At 43.5% G+C, this 17465-nt stretch overlaps 1 protein-coding gene across 1 annotated transcript in view; it reads right to left on the reverse strand.

Moving 5' to 3' along the window:
* CBLB (Cbl proto-oncogene B) overlaps positions 1 to 17465 on the reverse strand; it is a 306980-nt gene that overhangs the window by 84209 nt on the left and 205306 nt on the right. Inside the window, exons 7-8 of the mRNA XM_073586244.1 lie at positions 15902 to 15989; positions 7977 to 8108 (exon numbers count right to left, since the gene is read on the reverse strand). Coding sequence (XP_073442345.1) covers positions 7977 to 8108; positions 15902 to 15989 — 220 coding nt within the window. The remainder of the gene's footprint in view (positions 1 to 7976; positions 8109 to 15901; positions 15990 to 17465) is intronic.

Consider the following 17465-nt stretch of genomic DNA (forward strand, 5'->3'; position numbering starts at 1 on the left):
CGGTGTGCTCCTAGATCCGGCGCCAGCAGAAAAACTTCGGTTCTGCGCCCCCTGGAGACTGTGCAGCGTTCTTGATTAATATAGCAGCGCTGCTGTCTTCCCTGAGGTAAAGAGGTGGGAGGGAGGAGGGGCGGAGAGCAGAAAAAGGGCGCGCAGCCAAGCAAAACCGCGCCTTCCTGGCTCGATCCGCCCCCTGTATGACGCTGTGCAGCGTCATTATCATCATCCAGGGGGGCGGGCCGGGGGCGGTAACAAGGGCGGCGGCTTCGGCTTAGGCCGAAGCCGCGGTCTAAAGTACAAAATCCTGCCCGGGAAGGGCTCCAGAGCGGCGCGGTAGTCCGGAGGGGGGCAGAAAACGAACCAAAACCCCCCCCGGATGAGTGCCATATCTCCCGGACACCCCTATATACGCAGCGCAGCCCTGTGAAGGGTCTTTTTGACCCCTTTAGAGGGCTGCCGCTGCCGCAGGGACAGGAATCCCTGCATACTGTGGCCCAAATATGACAGCCCCCGGCCCCATAGCAGACCACAGCAGTGCTAGGGCTACAATAAAGTTAGCGCTGCGAACGCAGCTCCTACCTGCGGCGTCTCAACCTAACATCCCTAGAGGGGGTTAGGGAGGGCGCTTCACCGCCATCAGGAGGAATTCTTCCTCACCTCAGCCTCAACCCAAAAGGCCCAGGGCCTGGGGAAGGAGGGGGGTTCTCGACCTCGAACCATGCACCCGAAGGGCTGGGGAGGGAGCGACATGGGGAAGAGCCATCTCTATCTCAACCGGGTACCGCTAAAAAGAGGACCGAGGAGGGAGCCATGCCGGGAGTCTCAGAGAGACCCTCTTTTCTTCATTTGTGTTAAGAAGAATCTTCTTATGGTGTGCCTCCTTGCGACACTAAGCAAAAACTGAGGTAAGGCGGATGCCTCCCAGGGGTGTATGCTGTGGAGGAGGAGCCAGAGCCAAATCTTTTTCAGATTAAGCATAGTGTCGCCTCCTAGTGGACGGAAAGCATAACACCCAAGGTCTTGTGTCCCCCAATGAGGCGACAGAGTAATTTAGAATATTAAATATATGAGCAAATGTGGACATTACTGTTCTGTATTTATCTCAACAGCTTTAAAAATCCCAGCAAAAAAATCAAATTTCTTTTACAGTCCTCCATTCACCCAGCGGAGGTTATAAGAGTGTACTTTTCACCCAATTCAAGGTGGTTTGTGATTTTATATACTGTACAGCAAAGTGTTATCAGAAAGAGCAGTGCTATGTTATGTTACAAAAAAATGAATAGCGTATTGCATATTTTAATTTTTTTACAATCAAAGTCAATAGGTGACATATGCCACTGTATGTCTATATATAAAGGTGAATCAAACTCCATTAGAAAAGTAAGCAATTAGACACTACAACAATTATAGTACCATTAGGGGGTTAATAAGTATGTGACTAACCAAACTAACCCCTCTAATAAGGTACCGTATATACTCGAGTATAAGCCGACCCCCCTAATTTTGCCACAAAAAACTGGGAAAACTTATTGACTCGAGTATAAGCCTAGGGTGGGAAATGCTCCATAGATTATTCCCCCATATGCTGCCCCCATAAGAAGCTCCATAGATTATTCCCCCATATACTGCCCCCATAAGAAGCTCCATAGATTGTTCCCCCATATGCTGCCCCCATTAGAAGCTCCATATTGTTCCCCCATATACTGCCCCCATAAGAAGCTCCATATTGTTCCCCATTTGCTGCCCCCATTAGAAGCTCCATATTGTTCCCCCATATACTGCCCCCATTAGAAGCTCCATATTGTTCCCCCATATACTGCCCCCATTAGAAGCTCTATATTGTTCCCCCATATACTGCCCCCATTAGAAGCTCCATATTGTTCCCCCATATACTGCCCCCATAAGAAGCTCCATATTGTTCCCCCATTTGCTGCCCCCATTAGAAGCTCCATATTGTTCCCCCATATACTGCCCCCATTAGAAGCTCCATATTGTTCCCCCATATGCTGCCCCCATTAGAAGCTCCATATTGTTCCCCCATATACTGCCCCCATTAGAAGCTCCATAGATTATTCCCCCATGTGCTGCCCCCATTAGAAGCTCCTTAAGAGTATTCCCCCATGTGCTGCCCCCATTAGAAGCTCCTTAAGATTATTCCCCCATGTGCTGCCGCTGCTGCAGCATGTAAAAATAAAAAAAATGACATACTCACCTCTCCGTCGCTGGGTGTCAGATACTCACCTGTCCTGCGTCCATGGCTGCTCACCGCTATCTGCCGCGTCATCAGTCAGTGACGTTCAGACTGCAGGGGGCGCGGCGTGCACTAATCACGTCACCGCGCCCTCTGCTGTCTGAAGTCACTGACCGATGACAGACAGCAGCAAGCAGCCATGATCGCAGGACAGGTGAGTATCGCTATACTTACCCGTCCTGACGCTGTGTCTTGAGCCCCCAGCTTCTCCGCGCTCTCTCTTCCTGCCTTCAGCGGTCACGTGGTGCCGCTCATTAAAACTCATGAATATGCGTATATTCATGAGTTTTAATGAGCGGCACCACGTGACCGCTGAAGGCAGGAAGAGAGAGCACAGGGAGAAGCTGGGGGCTCAAGACACAGCGTCAGGACGGGTAAGTATGACCTGACACCCCCGCCCCCCCTCCCCCTCTGACCCCCCCGGTGTATATGACTCGAATATAAGCCGAGAGGGGGACTTTCAGCCCAAAAAACGGGCTGAACTCTCAGCTTATATTCGAGTATATACGGTATACTCTTTATTAAGTATGCATTGGAAGTTACATAACCCTTACATCAGTAAACAATCGAAAATAAAAGACCATAGAATCGTAGAGTTGGAAGGGACCTCCTGGGCTATCTGGTCCAACCCCCTGCTCAAAGCAGGATTCGCTAAATCATCCCAGACAGATGTCTGTCCAGCCTCTGTTTGAAGACTTCTATTGAAGTAGAACTCACCACTTCTCGTAGCAGCCTGTTCCACTCATTGATCACTCTAACTATCAAAAAGTTTTTTCTAATATCTAATCTGTGTCTCTTCACATTCAGTTTGATCCCATTGCTTCTAGTCTTTCCTTGTGCAAATGAGAATAAAGATGATCCTTCTACAATGTGACAGCCCTTGAGATATTTGTAGACAGCTATTAAGTCTCCTCTCAGACTTCTGTTTTGCAAGCTAAACATTCCCAAATCATGCAACTTTTCCTCATAAGACAGGGTTTGCAGACCGGTCACCATTCTGGTCGCTCTTTTCTGAACTTGCTCCAGTTTGTTGATGTATTTTTTAAAATGTGGCGCCCAAAACTGGACACAGTATTCCAGATGAGGTCGGACCAAAGAGGAGTAGAGGGCAATAATGACTTCTCGTGATCTAGACTGTATGCTTCTGTTAATACATCCTAGAATTGCATTTGCCTTTTTTGCTGCTGCATCACACTGTTGACTCATATTCAGTCTGTGATCTATTAGTATACCCAAGTCTTTTTCACATGTGCTGTTGCTTAGCCCTATTCCTCCCATTCTGTATATGCTTTTTTCATTTTTATTGCCCAGATGTAGTACTTTGCATTTTCCCTGTTAGTTGCTGCCCACTGCTCCAGTTTATTTATATCTTTTTGAATCCTCTCTCTCTCTTCTCTAGTATTAGCTATCCCTCCTAGCTTTGTGTCATCAGCAAACTTAATCAGTTTAGCCTCAATTCCTTCATCTAAATCGTTGATAAAGATGTTGAACAATACAGGGCCCAGGACAGAGCCCAGTGGTACCCCACTTGAGACATTCTTCCAACTGGATGTGTAGCCATTTACGACCACTCTTTGGGTCTGATCACCAAGCCAGTTATGAATCCACCTAACAGTTGCCTTGTCCATTCCATACTTAGTCATTTTTTCAATAAGGATTGTGTGAGATACTTTGTCAAATGCTTTGCTGAAGACAAGATATACTATATCTACAGCATTTCCCTGATCCACCCAATCAGTGATTCCATCATAGAAGGAAATTAAGTTAGTCTGACATGACTTATTAGTTACAAACCCATCCTGACTCTGTTTAATCACTTCATTCTTATCAATGTACTGACATACATGTTGTTTAATAATTTGTTCAAAGATCTTTCCTGGTATAGAAGTCAGACTCACTGGCCTATAATTGCCTGGGTCCACCTTCTTCCCATTTTTGAAGACAGGAACAACATTTGCTCTTCTCCAGTCTTCTGGGACTTCGCCTGTTCTCCAAGAATTTTCAAAGATGGAGAGAGGTTCATAAATTTCTTCTGCTGTCTCCTTCAGGACTCTGGGGTGTAATTCATCTGGACCTGGAGACTTGAATTAATTTAGGTTAGCTAAGTGTTTCCTCACTATCTTTCTGTTTTAGAGATATCCTGGATTGTTCTATTCCCTTAATAGGGCAGTGAAGAACAGTTGATGTTACATTTCCTTTCTGAGAGAAAACAGATGCAAAATAGGAATTTAAAAGTTCGGCCTTCTCAACATCCTGTCTTACCATTTCACCATTTCATCATTTTCATCCTGTAAAAATCCTATAGCATCTTTGACTTTTCTTTTACTTTTGACATATCCCCAAAATCCTCTATTATTGCTTTTGATGTCTCTTGCAAGCCTCAATTCATTGTCAGCTTTAGAAAATCTGATTTGTGACCTGCAGGTTCTGCAGACAGCATTATATTCTTCTTTATATATGCCTCCCTATTTCCATTTTATAAACATTTCTTTCTTCATTTTTAGCATGTGCTTAAGTTCTGTGTTCATCCATCCTGGTTTCCTTAAATGCTTCCTATTCTTCCCTCTTTTCGGAATTGTTAACAATTGTGCTTTGAGAATTTCATTTTTCAAGATTTCCCATCCTTCCTGGACATTTTTGTCTTTAAGGATATCCAGCCATTGGATCACTCTAATTCTCTTTCTGAATCCCTTGAAATCTGCCTTTCTGAAATCTAACCTTGACGTGTGAGTCTTCACAGGTCTTCCTCCTCTAGTTATCCAAAATTCTAAAATAGCATGGTCGCTACCTCCTAGGATCCCAGACACTTTTACCTCCTCAACCATTTCCTCCCTGTTTATAAGGATTAGATCCAAGGTAGCAGTTCCCCTTGTTTTCTCCCCTACCTTTTGGAAGATAAAGTTGTCAGTAAGAGAGGATAAGAATTTCCTTGACCTGTTAGTTTTGCCTGAGAGAGATTCCCAACAAATGTCAGGATACTTGAAATCTCCCATGACAACTATGTCATATTTTTTGGAGAACTTGGCCATTTGATGCATAAAGAGTTCATCCATATCTTCAGCTTGCATAGGCAGCCTGTAGTAAATGCCTACAATGGTGTCCTTTCCATTGTTCTGTCCTTGTATTCTTACCCAAACAGTTTCCACAGAACTCCCAGTCTCTGAAGCTTCAATCTCTGTGCAGATATACACGTTTCTAACATACAATGCGACACCTCCTCCTCGTTTATCAAGTCTGTTTCTTGCAAATAAGTTGTATCCTTCTAGTCTTGTATTCCAATCATGTGTATCGTCCCACCAAGTTTCAGTGATTCCAATGACATCATATTTCTTTTCCTGTGTTAGTAGTTCCAATTCTCCTTGTTTGTTGCCCATGCTTTGTGCATTAGTATAGAAACATTTTAGTTTGTGATTGGTTTCTCTTTCTCCAATATTTTTATTATTTAGATTCTTTTGTCTTTGTTCTTCCTTTCCATTTCTAATAGCAGAGTTCTCAATAGCATTTGTCAGATGTATGGCCTCAGGACTCTTCCCCTGGTTTACCGATTTCCTCTTTTCAGCTGCAATGGCCAAAATCCAGTGATCGTTAAGCTCGCGGAGACTCTTCACTTATCCCAGAAGGCACTGGGAATATGCAAATTATCTCCTTAGGACTCTTCCCCTGGTTTACCAATTTCCTCTTTTCACTACTGGTGCGCGGATTCCGGAAGTCTATGAATCGATTTCAGGACATGGAAAGAAAACATTTTTTCTTGGCCATGCCAATCTGTTTCAGTATCCTGAGCACAGTGGCACAGAGGGATTGACCCAAGAGTAAAATGAACCCGCCAGTCGAAAGTCAGAGGTTTGGCTTACCGACTGCACAGCCCTGCATCCAAGTTCCCTGCACTCATCCTTATATTTACCAGCCTCCGTCTTCATCAGTTATGGGCGCCACACTGGTTGTCTTTTGCATATTGTGACATGCCGGAATGCTCCAGTGTTTGCTGGGAGAGCCAGAGGTCACTTCTCAATGTAAGTCTATGAGAGACAGAACGACGCCATCATACACTTACACTGAGAGATTGTGACCGTTACCTCTGACTTCCAGTCAGTCATAAGTTGCGATCACAAGATGTGGTACGGGAACGGAGCGGCACTGAGAACAGCTGAAGATGGCGGCTGGAAAATATAAGACTAGGGGCAGGGAACTTACAGTAGGGGCAGCACTCCAGCACTGAAATAAAAAAAAAACAAAAGCGCTGGAGTGCTGCTTTAACCTTTTTCCTACACGGCCAATTTCCGCTTTCATGCTTTGTTTTTTTTCCCCTTCTTTCCACTTTTATATTTCTGTCCGCATAGATGTATAAGGGCTTGTTTTTGATAGGCGAGTTGTACTTTTTAATAATACGATTCATTCAACCACATCGTGTACTCGACAACTGGAAAAAAAAAGTCCATAAACCGATCTTTTCCCCCCTTTGTTCCTTTTTAAAAAGCCTTCGGCAATTACCTACCCTTTATTGTGACTAGTATTTGAGCTATCCCTTATGTGCCTGAGCATAATAGAAAATTGGAAGAGGGAAGGGGTAGACAAAATTTACAACTCACTCCATACGTTCCCAAATCTCCTACTTTACATTTGTATACACTCCTTTTACAGTAAAGAAAATTCCCATATATTGTAATATCTCTGGCATTTGTCTTGAGAACAGAGCCCCATCACACTCTGCTTTGGTGCACTTTAGGGCCAGGTCTCATTATAGATTCAGTAGAAAACACCGTGTGCACTACTGTAGTGGTGCCAAGTTAGGTTCCCAAACCATATATGATAAAATGAAAACCTGGCACTCAACTTAATGCTTGGTGAGGCAGTTTATTGTAGTACCAGAAAATGTTTCGGTCGATATAGACCTTCATCAGTTACTACAGTGTGAAAAAAATAAATAAATAAACAAAAATAAATAAAGTATGTACAAAAATCACATAGAATGCAATTCGGTCGTGGATATATACAATATTATACAAGAAATACTACAACAGAGACCAAAAAATATATCTTGGGTGCTCAGATTGAAGGAGAAAAGGATAAGACATACCGTGCTAGTATGTTTGAAAGTAGCTTGAAGGAGGGCGCTTTTTATGTTATTCACTGATAACGCCTAAAAAGAAGTGATTAGTGCTGTCAAAGCGTTTACATAAGGTCAATTAGGTGGTGTTTTCTGGTACTAAAATAAACTGCCTCACCAAGCATTAAGTTGAGTGCCAGGTTTTCATTTTATCATTATAGATTCAGGTCCCACTTGTGGATATGTTATGAATATAGGAGATGGGACCTTTAAGTAAATTTTAGCACCATTGTATTACATTCAATGGATGATCTGAAAATTAAGATTAGCGGCAGAATGATCCAATGTTTCCTAGTACTTGCTATGTTTTTTTTGGGTAGAGGCGAAGATTATATTTGTTTAAGGTATGTTTTTTTGTAAGAAATTTTTGTAAGTTCCTTTTCATAGCTGAACAGTTCATAAGATATTTGGAAATAGAGCCTGCTCTGTGAGTACTATGAAGAGTTGTTCAAGTTTTCATTAAATTAGAAAATCTGTTTCCTTCAGTCATTACAGTCAAGGTAACAATATAAAAAAAGGAGTTTTCTAACAAGGTAAAAGTAAGGGGTTAAGAAATAAGAATAACACACCTGCTAATATAAAACAGCAATGCTACAATTTAATGTGCAATGACAGTACCTGCCAAGACGTGAGACATGAAGTACACATCAAGTGCCCACAGGGCTCAATTTTCACATCTTTGTCATTTTCTGCACATATTTTACACAGCTGAAACGTTGAGCCCATTTCACAGTACAATTCATATTGTTCCTGGAAGAGAAAAATTGTCAAGATATGAATACAAAAATAGAAACTTAATAACTAGATGGGCATTTCTTGAAGGAAATACATGGTGCTTGAACAGCGCTGCCAGCTTTACAGCAGTGTGTCAGGTGTTGACTGTAAGAAAGTAAAGTTAGAATATGAATGTTGTGTATAGCCACTTTGGCACATTTGGCACCTCAGTAGCCACTTTGGCACCTCGGTAGCCACTTTGGCCACTTGGTAGCCACTTTGGCACATCCGGCACCTCGGTAGCCACTTTGGCACATTCAGCACCTCAGTAGCCACTTTGGCCACTTGGTAGCCACTTAGGCACATTTAGCACCTCTGTAGCCACTTTGGCCACTTGGTAGCCACTTTGGCACATTCAGCACCTCTGTAGCCACTTTGGCCACTTGGTAGCTATTTTGGCACATTCGGCACCTCGGTAGCCACTTTAGCTACTTGGTAGCCACTTTGGCACCTCGGTAGCCACTTTGGCACATTCACCACCTCAGTAGCCACTTTGGCCACTTGGTAGCCACTTAGGCACATTTAGCACCTCTGTAGCCACTTTGGCCACTTGGTAGCCATTTTGGCACATTCAGACCTCTGTAGCCACTTTGGCCACTTGGTAGCTATTTTGGCACATTCGGCACCTCTGTAGCCACTTTGGCCACTTGGTAGCCACTTAGGCACATTTAGCACCTCTGTAGCCACTTTGGCCACTTGGTAGCCACTTTGGCACATTCAGCACCTCTGTAGCCACTTTGGCCACTTGGTAGCTATTTTGGCACATTCGGCACCTCTGCAGCCACTTTGGCCACTTGGTAGCCACTTTGGCACATCCGGCACCTCGGTAGCCGCTTTGGCACATTCAGCACCTCAGTAGCCACTTTGGGCACTTGGTAGGTAGCCACTTTGACACATTCGGCACGTCTGTAGCCACTTGGTAGCCATTTTGGCACATTCGGCACCTCTGTAGCCACTTTGGCCACTTGACAGCCACTTTGGCACATCCGGCACCTCGGTAGCCACTTTGGCACATTCAGCACCTCAGTAGCCACTTCGGCCACTTGGCACATTCGGCATCTCGGTAGCCACTTAGGCACATTCGGCACCTCTGCAGCCACTTTGGCCACTTGGTAGCCACTTTGGCACATTCAGCACCTCAGTAGCCACTTTGGACACTTGGTAGCCATTTTGGCACATTCGGCACCTCGGTAGCCTCTTTGGCACATTCAGCACCTCAGTAGCCACTTTGGCCACTTGGTAGCCACTTTGGCACATTCGGCACCTCGGTAGCCACTTTGGCACATTCGGCACCTCAGTAGCAACTTTGGCCACTTGGTAGCCACTTTGGCACATTCGGCACCTCTGTAGCCACTTTGGCCACTTGGTAGCCACTTGGTAGCCACTTTGGCACATTCGGCACCTCTGTAGCCACTTTGGCCACCTGGTAGCCACTTTGGCGCATTCGGCCCCTTGGTAGCCACTTTGGCCACTTGGTAGCCACTTTAGCCATGTTGACACATGCTGCCACTTTGCCTTGGGCACTCCGGGCCCCTCAGGGGCCACTTTGGCACACTGGGCTTCTAAAGCCACTTTGGCGTCCGACTGCAGTGCTGGCGAACTTTGGCACTCCAGCTGTTGGAGAACTACAACTCCCAGCATGCCTCAACTGCTGCCTCAACTACTGAAGGTTGCAAGGGCATGCTGGGAGTTGTAGTTTTACAACAGCTGGAGTGCCAAGGTTAGCCATCACTGGGTGGGGCTTTTCAGAAGCCACTGGCGCCGCGCACTGCGCCTTTAAGACCTTGAAACAGTGATCTGTCAGCTTCTATTAGCTAATATGGGTCATGTGTGGAAGCTGCATTTGCATTGCTGCCATCTTTGTAAGGTCACTGCACCTGCGCTGTGGCTTCAATCCATGTCAGTTGGGGGTCATGGAAAGGTCGCCATTAATTCTTATGGGAAAATTTTCGCTTAAAATGCGATTTCTTTGTAAAAACTACAAATCGGGTCCACCTGTCCCCACCAAGGGCTTCGAAACGCCGCCTGAACGGGGTCTCTGCGCCGAGCGATTCGGGCAGCATTAATTGCAGAAAACAAGGAGAAGTAGAATAATAATAATAAAATATAAGAAATTGGATTACAATATGTTGCTTGAACCTAGAGGTTCAAGCACCATAACTATCAAGTAATGATTAATCTAAAATCCCAAATAAAGGTGTAAAGGGTTTAAAATAAGCAAACAACATCTTAAGAGGAAGAGGACTATAACATTAGGGCCACATATTAGGGGGAGCAATCCTAAAAATCAACACTGACCCTTTAAAGGGAACCTGTCATCAGAATGTCACCCCCCCCCAAACTATTTATATGTTCATGGAGCTCTTTCAAAGAACAGTCCAGCAATACCTTTACCTGGCCAGTCTGTTCCTCCACTACTGAGAAATCAGTCTTTGAATTGATATTGAGTTAGAATTGTAGATCTGAAGCCTCTGCCACTTCAGCTCTATTTCACGCCCATCACCGACTCTTTTTGCAGTCAATCAAGCAAGAGGATGCAGTGCAGGGCAGGGAATATAGCTGGAGTGATAGAGGCTTCAGATTTACAGTAGCTGTGTACATATCAATTCAAATGCGGTTTTCTCAGTAATGGAAGAACGGACTGGCTAAGTAAAGGTATTGCTGGACTTGTTAAAAGAGCTACATTAACATATTAACAGTTTGTGTTGTGTTATTAGGCTGACAAATTCCCTTTAATGAGCCTTTTCAAATAACTTAATATAAAAAAGCAAATCAGACACTCCATTTGGAGACACGTGTTTTGTAGAACTTGCCCATAAACAGTGCAAAGCAAGAGGTTTGATCTGCAAAGCAGGAGGTGTGATTGCTAGCTTCCATTTGTGGAGATTGTAAACCGGCGTAGGGAGATCTATAGGCCATGTTTTGCTCCCTGAGAATTTAAATATAAATATAATCTTCAGAGAGGAAGAGAACAAGAACTCTAGCACCAACTACTGGGAGTAGCAATTATAAGAATCGCTATCAACCCTTTAACAAGCCTGGCCACAGAGGATTGTTGCATGGCCTATATGTTTCCTTACACTGTCATGGCACTCTCCACAAGGAGAAACGTTCCCCAAAAGACTTTTAAACAGGGGTCTCAAACACGCGTCCCCGCAGGCCGCCTGCGGCCCCTGAGGCAGGCATCTGCGGCCCGTGGTGCACCACATGTTTCACTCCCTGAGGCAGGGGGAAGGCACGCATTCAGGAGCGGCGATGGCATTGGCTTTTCTGTGTGCACACACTGCATAGGACCTGTGATAAGGTCACAGGTGGGGGTGGAGTCATGGGTCACTTGATCAGGGGCCTCAGTGTGTGCAGGAAGCTGCTGTCTGTGTGCTGGTTGTCATGGTACTGGATGAAGGTAAGTTTATGCGTGGGGTCAGGTTTCTTTTACAGGGTGGATGGAGCAGATCCCTGTGTGTTCGAAGTGTATGGAGCAGAGCCCTGTGTGTATGAGGTGTAAGGAGTGAAGCCGTGTGTTTACGAAGTGTATGGAGTGGAGCAGTGTGTGTACGAGGTGTACGGAGCGGAGCCCTGTGTACGAGGTGTACGGAGCGGAGCCCTGCGTGCGCGAGGTGTACGGAGCGGAGCCCTACGTTTACGAGGTGTACGGAGCGGAGCCCTGCGTGTACGAGGTGTACGGAGCGGAGCCGTGTGTGTATGAGGTGTACGGAGCACTGTGTGTTCGAGGTGTACGGACCGGAGCCCTGTGTGTACGAGGTGTATGGAGAGGAGCCGTGTGTGTACGAGGTGTAAGGAGCCCTGTGTGTATGAGGTGTACGGAGCGGAGCCCTGTTTGTTCGAGGTGTATGGAGCGGAGCCCTGTGTGTACGAGGTGTATGGAGCGGAGCCCTGTGTGTACGAGATGTACGGAGTGGAGCCCTGTGTGTACGAGATGTACGAAGCGGAGCCCTGTATGTACGAGGTGTACGGAGCAGAGCCCTGTATGTACGAGGTGTATGGAGCGGAGCAGTGTGTGTATGAGGTGTACGGAGCCCTGTGTGTATGAGGTGTACGGAGCGGAGCCGTGTGTGTACGAGGTGTACGGAGCCCTGTGTGTATGAGGTGTACGAGCAGAGCCCTGTGTGTTCGAGGTGTACGGCGTGGAGCCCTGTGTGTACGAGGTGTGTGGAGCCGCGCGTGTACGGGGTGTATTAAGTTTGAAAGGAATGCTGCCCCCCCAGCTCAAATTTTTGTTATGTGCCGCCCATTTACTCTGCCGAGTTTGAGACCCCTGCTTTAAAACATTTCATAACTTGGTCAGCACTGGGTTCTCTCAATAAAATAGCACAACCAAAAACTCAATAGGAATCATTAAAGGAATAATGTACTAAACTTGTTACAAATCACAGGGGCCTCTCACTAAGTCATGATGCATTTTGTGGGCAAACCTGATCTTTTAATGTTAAAATCTTAAAATTGAGGGATTTTTGTGAAATCTTTAACACCGCCATTATTGAATTAGAAGGTACGATACATTGCGCTAGATTTCAAAAAAAAAAAAATAGATCAAATAATAAAAATTAAAATCAGAATAAATTAATTAAATGATGCCGAAATATAACATGTTTTGGATCAGCAAGGTAGAAGGTAATAAAGTATAACCTTTAATGATAATATTTAAGAGACCCTCAAGCACAAGGACTAAATATTAGACATATATACATTCAATGACATACAACATACACAAGCAATGTTGTGATTAGGTACCATATATAGAACAGTAGAAACTGTGTCCTCATATACAATAGGATATAGCATAAAAATGATAAGTTAAAAACTATAAGCTAATAGATAAATAGGAACAATCTCACCAAATTTCTGCGATGATGTTCATAGATTAGAACTATGGGGCATTGACAGCTTGGATCTTATGAGGTTCTTTTCATGGTGTGATAATGTGTGGCAATGACTTTGCCCCCCCCCCCCTTCCTCCCTTACTTCCAAATAGGATCCTGCACTTTATTTCAACAGCAAAAGGACTTGATCTGGTTCTAATCTATCGATATGATGGCAGAAATCTGGTGAGATTGTCGCTATTTATCTGCTAGCTTATAGTTTTTACGCTATACCCTATTGTGTATGAGGACACCGTTTCTACTGTTCCACACACCAAATCACAACATTGCTGATGTGTGTTGTATGTCTTTGAATGTATATGTGTCTAATATTTAATCCTTGTGCCTGAGGGTCTCTTTTAAATATTATCTTTAAAGGCTATATTTTAATTTATTACCTCTACCTTGCTGATCCAAACTAACTCTTGATTCTTAGTTTCAGGCTGGGTTCACACGTAGCGGAACTCTCGCGGAAATTACCGCGAGAGTTCCGGAATTCCATTCCGCGGGAAAATCGCATTTTAAATTCCCGTGATTTTCCCGTGGAAAAACTAGCATTTTGCAAGCGTAATTAGCTATTGACATACGTTCTCGCGGGATCGCGACGTCTCGCGGTAATTCGCGATGACATTGCACGAATGACCGCGAGACTTCACGATCCCGCGACAACAGACGTCATCGCGGGCATTTTCGCAAAGGAGTACTGGGAACAGGAGCATGGAGAGGCGGGAAGGCTGCGCGGGACGTCGGAAGGTAAGAATAACAATATTTTTTATTTTAAATTCTATTTTTTACAGTGATATGGTACCCAAAGCCCGGAGGACAGTCTCCTCTCCTCCGGACGTGGGTACCATCCGCAATTGTTCTGCTTACTTTTTGCATGGTGGGCACAGCCACATGCTGAAATTAAGCAGAACAATGCATTCCTATGGGTGCGGGATCGCCGCGATTCCGCAAAATTAATGAGCTTGCTGCATTTTCTACTGAGAAGCGATTGCGCCGCGGTAAAAACCGCAGCATTAGCACAGCATTGCTCAATCCCATAGGAATGCATGGGATGCTTATTTTTCGCGGCAAAATCGCGCAGTTAAAACCGCCGCGGAAAAGCGAAAAAAACGCCACGTGTGAACTCAACCTTACACATTACAAAATATAACATGCCCACAGAGGTCATGGACGATAGGCATAGCATGGTCAAGAAGTAACAATCAGAAGGTGTCGCTGCTCCACAGAGTCTCCGTGTCATAATTCTGTACAAGAGCATTCATGCTGTCATTCACTACCAGTCCTAATTGGTTCTTATTATCAGGAAGCTGTAATCTTACATATATGGTCCATGGCCAAAACTTTTGGCACCCCTGAAATTGTTCCAGAAAATGAAGTATTTCTCGCAGAAAATTATTTCTATTGCACATGTTCTTTTTATGTTTAGTTCTTTTGTGTGTATTGGAACATCACAAAAAAAGCAGAAGAAAAGACAAACGACATAATTTCACACAAAACCTCAAAAATGGGCCGAACAAAATTGTTGGCACCCTCAACTTAATATTTGGTTGCACACACTTTGGCATAAATAACTGCAATTGCTTCCTATAACCATCAACAAGTTTCTAACAAGTCTCAATTGGTATTTTGGACCACTCTTTTTTTGCAAATTGCTCGAGGTCTCTCATATTTGAAGGGTGCCTTCTTCCAACAATTTTAAGATCTCTCCACAGGTATTTGCACAGTGCCAGAGGCAGCAAAACAACCCCAAAACATCTTTGAACCTCCATTTTTGGAAGTAGATACTGTATTCTTTTCTTTATAGGCCTCATTCCATTTTCAGTAAAAAGTACAATGAAATGCATTACCAAAAAACTCTTATCTTGGTCTCATTTGTCCAAAAGATGCTTTCCAAGAAAGCTCTTGGCTTATTCACGTACATTTTCGCAAACTATAGTCTAGCTTTTTTATGTCTCTATGTCAGCAGTGGGGTTCTTCTGGGTCTCCTGCCATAACGTTTCATTTCATTCAAATGTCTATGGATAGTTTGCGATGATACGGATGCCTGAGCCTGCAGGACAGCTTGAATTTCTTTGGAACTTGATTGGGGCTGCTGATTCACCATCCGGACTATCCTGCGTTGCAACCTTTCATCAATTTTTCTCTGTCATTCACATCCAGGGAAGGGAGATTAGCCACAGTGTTGTAGAGTTCTTGAATATGTTGTGTACCATGGACAAAAGATCATGAAGATCTCTGGAGATGGACATGTAACCTTGAAATTGTTGATATTATTCCACAACTTTGGGATTCTCCTCTCTCTGTTCTACATGCTTAATGTGGCAAACGCAGACGCACAATGCAAAGATTGAGTCAACTTTTCCACTTTTTATCTGGCTTCAGGTGTGATTTTCATATTGCTCACACCTGTTACTTGCTGCAGATGAGTTTAAATGAGCATCACATGCTTGAAAAAGTTGTTCCCCCATAATTTTGGAAAGGTGCCAGCAATTTTGTCTGGTCCATTTTTGGGGTTTTGTGCAAAAGTAGCTCCAATTTGCCTTTTTTTTGTGTTGTTCCAATAAACATGTGTACAACAAAACTAGCGTAATTACAATAATTTTCTGGGACAAATACTTTATTTTCTAGAACAATTTCAAGGGTACCAACAAATTCGGCCATGAGTGTAGTAATTAACAAATTCACCAGCTTTTCTAAAATGTACAATACAAAAATTAAAGTTAATGCTAGGCTTTATAACAGATACCAAAATTCTGGTGTGGTTCTATGACTTCTCATAGACTTGTTTTAGAATATATTTCATAATACCTCTACCAAATAACATTGAATCAATAGATGGCAAGCTTCCTGATAACAATTGAAAGCCGAAACGAGAACACATACCTGGGTTACTTTGATGTGATCATGTGGCATAGGCTCACATAGACCTGTCAAGTCCGGATTGTAACTTCGTCCATCGGGATATAGGTAACTGAAAATGTAAAAATACGTTAAAGAGAAAATGTAAAACTGGCAGCATGGATCAGGTACTGGTTGGCATGACTGCAGCCAGGCAGACTCTCTCTGAAGTGCTGCAGCGTTTCAGAGAACAGATACTTTGAAAAGCCTTCGAATGTGACTCAGTTGACTAGTCGAGTGCAAGTCCCCAGCTGGCTTCTCCCGACACACCTCCAGGTGACTGACAGATCTCTCCCAGTGTGTGGATATAGGAAGAGTTGTTTAGTCAAAGGGATCGGGTCAGGGAGAGACAAGGAGACAATTGGAATCTACCTCATGAGTCATCCAAGACACAGTTAAACATCCTTTGAAAAGCGAGATAATTATCAAATGCTGCAGCACTTCAGAGTACAACATGTCTGGATAGAACCGCACAAACCAATGCCTGATTCATGGTGTCCTTGGTTCAGACAGCATGAATCTGATGACATGTTCGCTTTAATCACATATTGTAAGTTGTACCATAAAGCAGACCTGTTACTCTTTCATTGGAAATTATAATTTACACAACCTAAGTTAAAAATCAAAGCTTTTAAAGGGGTGTTAAGGTTTGTACGATGTCGGTTTTTGTAGCCATCCATCAATAGAGGCAGTATAATCCATTTGCTGCTAAAAAGGGACACAAAATTACTAAATAGCACAAATCTTTTTCAATGTTGAACAGCTTTGCACAGAATTTTTTGCTGTTCATCTGCCTCCTACATGCAAAGTTAAGCAACTTTCATAAAAAATGTTCTACCATTTTGATGTTGTGGCACACCTTAAAGTCCTTTATCTTGCGGAGTACTCTGCAAAAGTGTTACAAGTCCATCAGAGCTTCTGCTCTTGGTTCTGATGGCTCTCTGCTCTCAGTGTTAGAGATAGCAGGAGGAGGGTGTACACAGATCCCCAAAGAATGGAGAGGGGAGAAGATATTTACAGACTAGGGAGGTCAGAAAAAACAGGATATAGAAAAGAACATGGAGAAAAAATAAATGCAGATGGAAGCTGCGCTAATGAAAGGGCTATAATGAAGACATTCGTACTCTCAATACACACAGACCTCATATCTAACCTATATTACTATAGCAGACATTCCCAGAAGAGAAAAGAAATTGAAACTTGAATCTGACTGCAAACTGAATGTCAGGGGATCTGACTTGGAATGAAAGATTTAATGAAGATTGCAGAATAAAAATTAGTGCAATTTTATTAAATAAGTAGACGTAGAAATAATTTTTTAAAGTCAAAGTTGTCCATAACCTTTACGATAAGCAAAGAAGAAATAAATCCACTAGGTATTCCATAATGCACATTACATGACCTATTGATGGATCGCAATTAGAGATCTTGAAAATTGTGATGAATGGATATTTAAAATATATTGGGAAAATTGGACTTTTCTTTTTTTTTTAAAAAAATGCTGAAACTATAGAAGCATTTTAAATACGGAATGCTGGAATCACTTTAT

This window comes from Dendrobates tinctorius, unplaced genomic scaffold (genome assembly GCF_039654945.1).
Source record: "Dendrobates tinctorius isolate UK_male_01 unplaced genomic scaffold, ASM3965494v1 ptg000091l, whole genome shotgun sequence".
Lineage (NCBI taxonomy): Eukaryota > Metazoa > Chordata > Amphibia > Anura > Dendrobatidae > Dendrobates > Dendrobates tinctorius.